Source organism: Lytechinus pictus, chromosome 13, assembly GCF_037042905.1.
Source record: "Lytechinus pictus isolate F3 Inbred chromosome 13, Lp3.0, whole genome shotgun sequence".
Taxonomy (NCBI): domain Eukaryota; kingdom Metazoa; phylum Echinodermata; class Echinoidea; order Temnopleuroida; family Toxopneustidae; genus Lytechinus; species Lytechinus pictus.
In genome coordinates, this window is record NC_087257.1 from 6,337,308 (window position 1) to 6,347,865 (window position 10,558).

The 10,558-nt window shown below is 35.0% G+C and overlaps 1 protein-coding gene across 1 annotated transcript; it reads left to right on the plus strand.

The window, feature by feature from the left end:
- Positions 1 to 403: 403 nt before the first annotated feature.
- LOC129282611 (uncharacterized) lies at positions 404 to 8,872 on the plus strand. The gene is made up of 3 exons (XM_064108801.1): positions 404 to 560; positions 2,188 to 2,481; positions 5,474 to 8,872. The coding sequence occupies exons 1-3, from the start codon at positions 511 to 513 to the stop codon at positions 6,207 to 6,209; spliced, it is 1,080 nt and encodes a 359-aa protein (XP_063964871.1). The 5' UTR covers positions 404 to 510; the 3' UTR covers positions 6,210 to 8,872.
- Positions 8,873 to 10,558: the final 1,686 nt, after the last annotated feature.

Consider the following 10,558-nt stretch of genomic DNA (forward strand, 5'->3'; position numbering starts at 1 on the left):
TGTGAATACTCATTAAACACCTGTTTATCATTTTAAACTATGGGTACTTTAGTACTCCCTGGGTATTTTCAAATCTTTCACTCACCAGGGGGGGGGTGCCCCCTGCAATTTACTTAACTACTTATTATGATATCTGCTTGTTTTAAAAGTTTGTTTCTGAACTCTTGAACAATATGCTAATCTCTGTCTGTGAATACTTGTATTTAGATATATTGGTAAATGTAACCTGAAATAGTTTTCAAATAGGTGAAGAAGTTCAATTTTTTTAGACAAATGTGTTTGTTATAGATCAATTTTATAATATATTTTTTTTATCCAATAAAATTTTGCTCTTCTTTTTTAAGCTAGGACAGAGAAAAATATAACAGATAATTTATATCTTCTGCTGTTAATTTAGGGGGAACATCGTACACTGCCCCTCTTGTCCAAGGGAATCGTGGTGCACCTAAATTTTGCATTTCTAGAGAGCAACTTCGGTTTTTAGTCGAGTGCCATTTCACCACCCCACAGATGGCGGAGATTTTTGGTGTTTCTGCAAGAACCGTTCACCGTCGATTGAAGTACGTACTACAGTAGCTAAGTTTTGAGGCTTAATTTTTTTTTTCCTGATAAATAGCATAAATTTTGATAATTGATGAATTCAATATTCATATCCCAATTTTCGCTGCTTTTTTAGGCAATCAAATACATCAAATTGAAAATCTTTGTGTACAGGAAAAGGTCATTGACTTTTCTTTTTTTTAAATTGCTATTGTAAAAGAGAAAATATCTTTCTACGATCTTTCTATGCTTATCAAGCTTCTGTGTACTTGTTTTTGCTGGATCAGTTATTTTCACACCCATATGACAGTAGCATATTTTTTTAGCACCAAAACATGCATTTAAAGTATAAAAAATTAATTATTTATATCTTTCTAAATTGTTTAACTTTGCCATTTGAAACATTTATTTTACTAAAATCATTATTCAGACAGATTTAGGGGTAAATGATAAGGGAGGACAAAATGACCGCTGTAAGAACAAATGTGGAACTGGGACCTGTCCCCCCCCCCCTCCCCCCTCCCACCTTTCATGTTTTTCAACAGCAACAGCTACAAAACAAATCAAACAATTAATTATTTTGGAATATACATTGTAATATATAACACACATAATATGCATATTCATAAGTAGTAAAGGTAGAATAATAAGAAACCATATTTACCTTTGTTTTTGTAATCTATGGGTCTCGTTTGCTCTGTTGCAACTTATATTATATGTCCCGAGTGACCCGTTTCTGTAACTTTCTCCGAGCTCAGCTCTATTTTTTCCTAAACTATTTTTAGCTATCGATGATTACACATTAATTATTTGTTAAGGGCCTATCCACAACAAGCATTTGCTTTACTTTAGGTCCATCCACTTTGAATCTGCATTTATATTGTAATCAATGCTTACTATTTAGGAATGAGTTATATGTTTTTTGTATTTTGATTGATTTGTGGAAAATATAATTAAATGAAAATGAAAAATGAAATATTCAAGCCATTGTCAATATTATACAAGAACATTTGATATTTTCTTACAATTTACAAGAAAAAAAATGCATATTGCATATTAAAATATTCAGCAAATTGAAAAGTGCATTTCAGTTTGTTCTACATAAGTTATTCTGTTAAAGTACAGTTTCATGCACTTAGATTATGGCATATTTTTCGAATCAAAACTTTTTTATTGCGTACTCTCTGAATGATTAAGTTTCAGAATATGAACCTCTGATATAGCCAGGCACGTATGCAGGATTGAATTTGAATGGGAGGCCTAAGTTTGGTTTAAAAATTCTAAAGTTCCAGAATATTGCTTGACAAGCCAAAAAGAGAGAGAGAGAGAAAGTCTTTCCTTTCCCTACAGTGGCTTGACAATCTTACAAGCAAGCAAGCCAAAAACAAAACAAAAAAAAGTCCTCACTATTCATTATCATGTTCTTATTTCATATCCACTTTTGGTGAAATTTTCAGCATTAGGCTTGTTTGAGTTTTCTATGTTTATTTGAATAAACTTTTTGTTGGGGTGGACTTACCCTTTAAATCTTGACAATATGTAGGCCTATAGTGCCCATCATCAATGAATTTCATCAAACAGGACTGAGTGGCTCATTAATATTGGTTATATATAAAAGGCTTTTCCATATGTTTTTCATTTCTGCAGGGAATTTGACATAGGAAGGGTGAGATCTTACTCGGCCATGTCTGACAATGAGTTGGATGAGGTCATCATCGAAAATTTGCGTGGAAACACCCGACTTGGGCCCAATGCAGTCATGGCACGTCTGCGTGGAAGAGGAATTATGGTTCAACGACAGCGTGTGAGGGACAGCATGTTGAGGACTGACCCTGAGGGAGCTGCTGAGAGGGCGATGAGGCCACAACTGTATCGAAGGAGGTATCGAGTTACAGGTCCTAACTCCCTGTGGCACTTGGATGGCAACCACAAATTAATCAGGTATTGTTGAAGGATTGAAATGTCCATCAGAAAAAATACATTTCGAAGCTTTACAAAATCATACTAGTGGCATATCTTAATGGGGGAGCACTTGGGACTGGCATCTTTTAAAGGGAAAAATTGGTCATAACATGTTCGTGTAAATATGTAGAAATAGCTGGAAAACTTCCCCCCCTCCCTTTCCTTCTCTGAGATAGGAATTCTGGGATCAATTGATCCCTTAAGAGTTTTTTTTTCCCATTTCTTTGTCAGAGAACTTTTGTTGAATGAATTGCCCCCCCAAAAGCGGGATAACTGCCTCTGCCCATCAAAGGTGGGTGCCGAATGCATTATATATATATATATTTTTCATCCGACCTTTCCACTTCTCATTACCGCAATATCTGAAGAATCATTTGAAGGAGGAACTTCAAACTAGGAGTTGGGATGTATCCCAATAGAAAGATGAAGTGATCGAATTCGGGGGTGATAAGTCAAGAGGTCAGATGTCAAAGGTCAATTTACATGGACTATAGGTTTTTGACTTTGTTGTCATGATATCTCAAGAACTTCGTAAACTGAGTATTTAAAAGTCATTACTAGTAGATTTATTTTTCACCATAGGAATATGCATTGAGATTTTATGAAAATAGAGAGGTATTTAGGGATGGTAGGTAAGATAAAATGGTATTTATTATAACAAAACGTCTCAATGGCAGGCAAAAGACTAAATTGTAGAGATGTACAATTATAAAGTGAAATGCAAGTAAAGATAATATAAACATACTAAACATACTAGGTTAAGCAGACTAATAATATTGAAAAAAAATATTCATCAGGTTCCACTTCCCGTAGTAAAAGCCAAATTCAACACGAGGACACTTACATTTACAACTTCAATAAACTCATGTATGCAGCCAGGAGTTATAACCACTCATGCATTTCAAAGCATCCCCCTAACATAGCTGAGCATGCAGAACAACACACAAACATCCTCACTCATGCTAACACTAACAAAACCTGACACGTCCCCCACCCCAATAAAGCAGACACCCACTGAACAGTCTTACAGCCACAGAAAACCATTACATACACACAACCACTGGCGCTCTCTACCAATCCCCCCCCCAAAAAAAAAAAAATAATAAAGCAGGGGCCCTGCATAGCCCCCCCCCCCCATTCATGGGTCTAGTTCATAAAACCTGGACATAAGAGTAATCCAGTATCACCGAACATCCTGTGCATATTTCAGGTCACATGACCAAGGTCAAAGGTCATTTAGATCAATGAACTTGGCCATGTTGGAGGTACTTGTTGAATTACCATCATATCTCTATAAGTGTATTGGTCTAGTTCATTAAACATGGACATAAGAGTAACCAAGTAGCGCTGAACAACTTGTGCGAGTTTCAGGTCACATGACCAAGGTCAAAGGTCGATGAATGTGTTGTTTATGTAACTCTGTAAGTGCATTGGTCTAGTCCATAAAACTTTAACATAAGAGTCATCAATTGTCACTGAACATCTAATGCGAGTTTCAGGTCACATGACCAAAAGTCATTTGTAGTCATTGAACTTTGGCCATTTTAGAGGTAATTATTAGATTTTGTTCATAACTTTCAAAGTTTATAGATATAGTGGATATGCCAAAGTGGACATTTTCCAAAAATTTATATTGGCTCTATTTCATATCTGGATCAAATTTTTCTATCAAAACTCATATGGAATTTCATAAATACAAAAGGGGAACATGATTACCTACAATTTTTTTTTCTTATGCATCCCCTTATAGGAGAATCTAAACCATACAATAACTTCTATACATTGGACTAGATGTATTGTCTTTCACTTAATTCAATTTAACAGAAAACTATTGCTTGTTTTTTAAAATTTTCTTTTGGATAATCTAAAGTTAATCATTTTACTTCATATCAAACAAAAATTTTAAAATATAAGTTCATTTTACGTTGCCCATGAGTGGATATTTTTGATATTACTCCGTAACCGTCACTCCGTAACCAGGTATGGGTTTACATTTTAATTAATTATCAATGAAATGATACACCAATTTTTTAATGTAATGCAGTACATTAAAGCTAGAACATAGAATCCAATTGATAAATCAAGATTATGATAGCAATTCAAAATTCACAGAGTTTGAGCAATATGTTTTTCCTCAAATATGCTTGTCCATGTCCGTAATATCCGTAACCATGTTTATGAATATAATGTGTCTCATCAGTTCAGTGGATCACAATAACAAATGTTATTATTCTGAAAAGTGGGTTTCAGCAACTACTGTCAGGTACCATTTCTTTGCAAGTAACAATTCAAATATGGCCGATATCTTTGACTGAATGCAAAAAAGTTCCGTAACCGTGGAACTGCCCATATAGGGGTAATCAAGTATCACTAAGAAGTTTTAGGTCACATGATCAAGGTCAAATGTAAATGAAATTAGTATTATATCATTATATGAATGGTGTTTTTGTGAATAATTATTTTATAGTAGTTTTCAAAGTCATTACTGCTGCTATATTGAATCGTGTGATGCAGGTGAGACCGCCAGAGGCATTCCACTTATTTGTGGTAGAGAGGGGTGGATTCGGAATGGTTATTTGAATTGTATTTCAGACTTTTGGTTTCTGGGTTTTTGGAATTAATATTTCTTTGCATTCTGCATTGCTTTTGTTAAGTGGCTATGTTGATAAAACATTTCAGGACATTTTGTTTATGAAAAGTTTCACTTGGACTTCGGAATTGCATGTTTTTTTTCAGGGGGGGGGGGGTTAAATTAATGGTTGTAAATAAATCAAGGATTTGCTTTTAATGGAAAGAAATTGTTTTAAGTATATTGATATACTTATATATCTAATTAAATTTGCTTCTTAGATTACCAGCAAGTCTTTTTTTCTTTTAATAATTTGCATTTTCATGATTCAACTTGAGATTCAAAAATATGTAAAAGAAAACTTTGTAAAGTAGTGTTTACTTCATTTATTGTACCCTTCAGGTGGAGAGTAGTTATTCATGGAGCTATCGATGGCTTCAGCCGACTTCTCATCTTTCTTGCTGCATCAGACAATAACAGGGCTGAGACTGTTTTGAATGCATATGTAGAAGCTGTGTCAACATATGGGCTCCCTTCAAGAGTTCGTTGTGACTTTGGAGGGGAAAACAACGATGTGTGCTCCTTGATGGAAGTTATCCGTGGAGGAGGTCGGGGGAGTGCACTAAGGGGTACAAGTACCCACAATCAGCGAATTGAGAGATCCTGGGTTGACATGTGGTGTGGAGTCACAAATCTGTACTATGACTTATTTTCCTTTCTGGAAGCAGAAGGACTGTTGAATGTAGATGATGCTGTACAGATTTGGGCATTACATTATATTTACCTACCCAGGATCAACCAAGACCTGAAACTATTCATAGGCCAGTGGAACAATCACGGTTTGCGTACCGAAGGGAGCAAAACACCACTGCAATTGTTTGTAGGCCATGTTCTGCGGTTGCAAGGCAGCAACCATACTGCTATCCAGGATATGTTTGGTGTTCCATTAGAGCATGCTGAACGGCCTCCACCTGAAGGGATGGACTTTGCAGATCTTGTTGAGGTGCCTGCAACGGCCCTTCCTCTTAGTATAGAGCGCCACGAACAACTGATGCAGCTGGTTGATCCCCTGGACACTAGTGACCCATTTGGTATATCCTTGTACACAAGGACTTTAGCTTTTGTACAAAATCTATAAGTAGAGGTAGGCTATAGAGGGGTGAAAAAGCATCGATGTTTAGGAATCAGATTTTATCTCATTTGTAGTAGACTTTTGCCTAATTGATATGATGCCATTTTACGTAATTAGGTGCAAATTGAGACAATACGGGCCAAAAAAAATTGAGGGGGACATGGCCTAAAAAGTGGTGAGTCATTTCCTGTTTAAAACAGAAAAAGTTCAACTTGTACTTGCATGCTATAAAAATTGATAACTTTAGATTTGCATGACAGTCAAATTAAATAAACTATAAAGTTGTTTAATGATGATCTCATAGATAAATTAAAGTCCTTCCAAATTGAATTATTACGTGTTTGAATCGGATGAAATTTCTACCAAATTGGTTGGGAAAACATATACTTTATTTAGAGAAATACATTCACTAGCTTTTTTATTAATGATATGTTGCATATTTCAATAAAGGCAGAATAAGAGCTATGAAAAAAGGAAGGGTTGTCCTTTTATGTGTAAACTATTTAAAGTCATTTAAAACTATTCGAAATGGCTCTTAGTTTATGTAAAATTATTAATAAACAGACCATTGTAACTGCATTATGCATCTCCATTGAAACATACAATTTTGTATATTTATCTCTCCTATGACTTTGGGCCAATGACATTTTTACCAAGTTTCTAATTGAATTGTCTTTAAATGACATATCAACTATCACAAATTTTGAAACTCTATTTCTCGAGTGTTTCTTGAAATACTAGTATTGCAATCGCATGAGTTCCTCCTGAATCCTACTCCTGATATTCTAGAAATTGAAATCTGTGATCTTGACAAGGGATGCCAATCTCCCAGAATATGTACGAAGACAGAAATCAGAATGTGAATAAGCAAACAGCTGTCTCAAATGTTTTTTGCATGATAGAATGCGTGTTGATAATAAATATATACGCTTGGCCATTCATTGTGGACATGAGCATTGAATTTACAAAAAAATACACATCTACATGTATATTTCAGGTTGTAGGCATTTTGTTACCCAGATCATCAAAGCATGCTTATGTCCAGTGGATTAATTGTATTTTTCACGCTGTGCCTTTAGTATTCCAGAATTTGATTGTTTTTGCGAATTCATGCATTTAAAAAAACATTTGCAGGATTTTTACAGAAACATTACATATTTCTGGATCAGCATTCTATAAGATGTAGTATGTACATATCTTTTTGATTGTGATAATAAAAATAGTAATTCTTATAAAGTGCTTTTACAGATATCTGATCAGATGGTTGTTGCATTTCTGTAATAAGTGAATGATTTGAGACATGTCCACCAACCTTGTGCTACTTTTGTTAAGGAAACGGCTAATCTAATTTTATCTAGTTTTGACTGAGGTACAAGTATGTTTAAGCACAGAAAAGTGGTGAAGTTACAGAGATTCAAGCTACAACCACCCAAGGCCAGATTTTGAACAGATCCATAAGGAATAAAAACTATCAACATTTATCATTCCATATTAATTCATTATTAGCCTGGTTTGACCCTTACAATTTTGATGTTGGTTAATGCGGGTCTCAATGGGTCAAACAGCAACAACTCAACAATTGCTTTGGAATGACAGAGTGAGTAGATACTAGGGATGTATTTGAGGCCGGCAGTTCCGAGTCACAAGGCTGCTAGATAAAAAAAATATTTCCCGTAGCCTTTGCACACGGGACTTGGACCATGGCCGAGACCAGTAAATTTTGGCCTCGAGGCCGCCCTCGAATGCATCTCTGGGAGATACCATGATAAGAAGCTTTTTTGTTTGACTTAACATGCTTGAATGGTCTTCTTTGAAGTGAGGTATCAACCATAGCAATAGAGCAAAATGTTAAATTAGTCTGTTATAATTGAGCAAGGTGCCACTTGGAGAAGGAGAAATTTTCATATAGTGCCTCTAGACCAGTTTTCTACGCTGAATATGAATATATGAGGTAAACAGGCTGTATCCTAAAAATTAACCTGTGAGGGCGCTTTTTTGAAAGTAGCCGCCGAATTTTCATAAAATTTGAATATTCGTACATAGATTTTGACACAAGCATCCAATTGCCATGAAATTAGTGTCATATGAAAGCCAATTAAATTTCCTACAATTTGATACTATTTTTGGGGGGATAGGTAGGTCATTTGGCTGAGATTTCAAGTAGAAAACTGCATTTTTTGTAATTTTTCCCCAAAATTGAAAATTTTGCAAATACATGAATTTACATATTTAAAGTATTACTCTATCTACTCAGGGACATGAGATATTTCAATTTTACTGAACACCCTGAAACTGCATGTCCTTTTGCATAATGTCAGTTATCGACACATTTTTGCTTGCTGATGCGTAAAAAAATGTGGTAACATGTGGAAAAGTTAGTATCAGAGTATACAGCAAGGTTCACTTCATGAACTCTATCAAAAACAAAGTCCCATCATTTGTTGTTTTAGAGATACACACAATGAAAGGTGTGAAAATATTGTGCTGTGTAATGTCAGTTACCGCGAAAATGCCCATTTGTAAGCTCACACATAAATGGTATCATTGTGCTCTCCATCAGAATGGAAAGCCCATAAACTGCTCTTTGTAGGTTTTATATGGAAAATATGGCACCAAAAAGTGTTTACGTATTTTTCTTTCTGAGTGTATTGCTTCCCCTCCCCCCCCCCAAAAAAAAAAAAAAAAAAAAAACCTATTTTTATTATAACTTTGTATGAAGTTTTGTATGAAACTTGTAATGGGCAATCCACTGTTATTTTTCACAATATTGGCTACTATTTTTTTTTTTTTTTTTTTTTTTGGTGTTTATAACTAATGCATACTTTTGGCAAATGTTCAAAATATGCTATTTTCAATAATATTTTAAGAATAATGCTATTTTTTATTCTGCGGTGATGTATATACACCTTTTCAGTGAAACCTGCCATAAATCTAATAACATGTCATATGGTGAACATATTTACCTATGTAAATTGTTAATAACTGCAATTTATTGCTCTATTGATATACATGTATCTTATCAGACAAAAGTGAAATTATGCATTTCTCCACTGATTTGTATGTCCACATAAGGTACATGTAGTTGAAAATGGAGCTACAACAGTACAAGATATCAAAATAAACAGTGCATTTTAGGTCACCAGAGGAAGAGCAAGTTATTTAATTATTATTTTGTTCTTGTCATCATTTATCCTTGTGCAAGGTGGGCCTCAATATATGAGGATGGGAAGTCCATGTGAATTGAAGTGTTAAATGTTATACTGGAAAGAAAGACATTACAATTTTGTACACATGGTCACTGTGTAAGATGATTTTTAAGTCAATTAAAATCTCATATATATGATCTCTGCAAACATGAGGCTAAAAATAAAAATAAAAAACAATGTGTAAAAAGTAACACAGAATTTACGTTATTTTTATGATTGATGAAAGATTGAATGTCAAAGTAATATTGTATGATTAAAAAAAAAAATAATGTTTGCTTTTGTGGGAGTTTGTGAGTTGGCTCATGTGATTGGTGAAAAGAATGACTGATGATATGTGGAATGGTTGCTTTTTAATAATTATAGCTATTCAATATACAGTGGTGCTCAAAAGTTCATGAACCCTACCAGAAAATGTATTTCAAGTCATCAATTTATTTTCAATTTTTGTAATTTTTTATTTAATAGTAAATACAGGTAATAAGCATAAAACTTGTGTACTCAACACCCCAGGTAACAAGCCAACGTTGGCTCCACGTTGGAAACTTGAAAGTCGTTGGACGTTGGGAAAACTTGATGGATTAACGTTGAATCGACGTTGGAAACTAGTTTGATGGAAAGATGATGGACAATCAACAATGACACGACGTTGGCAACGTTGGAAACTTGTTAGTTGGAGAGTTGTTGGACAGTCGACAATGTCACAACGTTGGAAACACGTTTGATTGGATAGTTGTTGAACAGCCAGCAAAGGCACAACGTTGGCAACGTTGGAAACTAGTTCGCTGGAAAGTTGTTGAACAACCGACAATGGCACAACGTTGACAAAGTTGGAAACTAGTTTGTTGGAGATTTGTTGGACGGTCGACAATGGCACAACGTTGGAGACTAGTAAGTTGGAGAGTTGTTGGACAGTCGGCAATGTCACAACGTTGGAGACACGTTTGATTGGATAGTTGTTGACAGCCAGCAAAGACACAACGTTGGCAACGTTGGAAATTAGTTCGCTGGAAAGTTGTTGAACAATCAACAATGACACGACGTTGGCAACGTTGGAAACTTGTTAGTTGGAGAGTTGTTGGACAGTCGACAATGGCACAACGATGGAAATTAGTAGGTTGGAGATTAGTTGGATAGTCGACGATGACACAA

What these genes read in the sequence shown, in the direction of transcription:
- LOC129282611 (XM_064108801.1), top strand. Translation starts at nt 511, where the DNA reads ATGGCGGAGATTTTTGGTGTTTCTGCAAGAACCGTTCACCGTCGATTG. An exon ending in ACCGTTCACCGTCGATTGAA is followed by an intron (nt 561 to 2,187) that starts GTACGTACTACA and finishes TCATTTCTGCAG; the next exon opens with GGAATTTGACATAGGAAGGG. An exon ending in GGCAACCACAAATTAATCAG is followed by an intron (nt 2,482 to 5,473) that starts GTATTGTTGAAG and finishes TGTACCCTTCAG; the next exon opens with GTGGAGAGTAGTTATTCATG.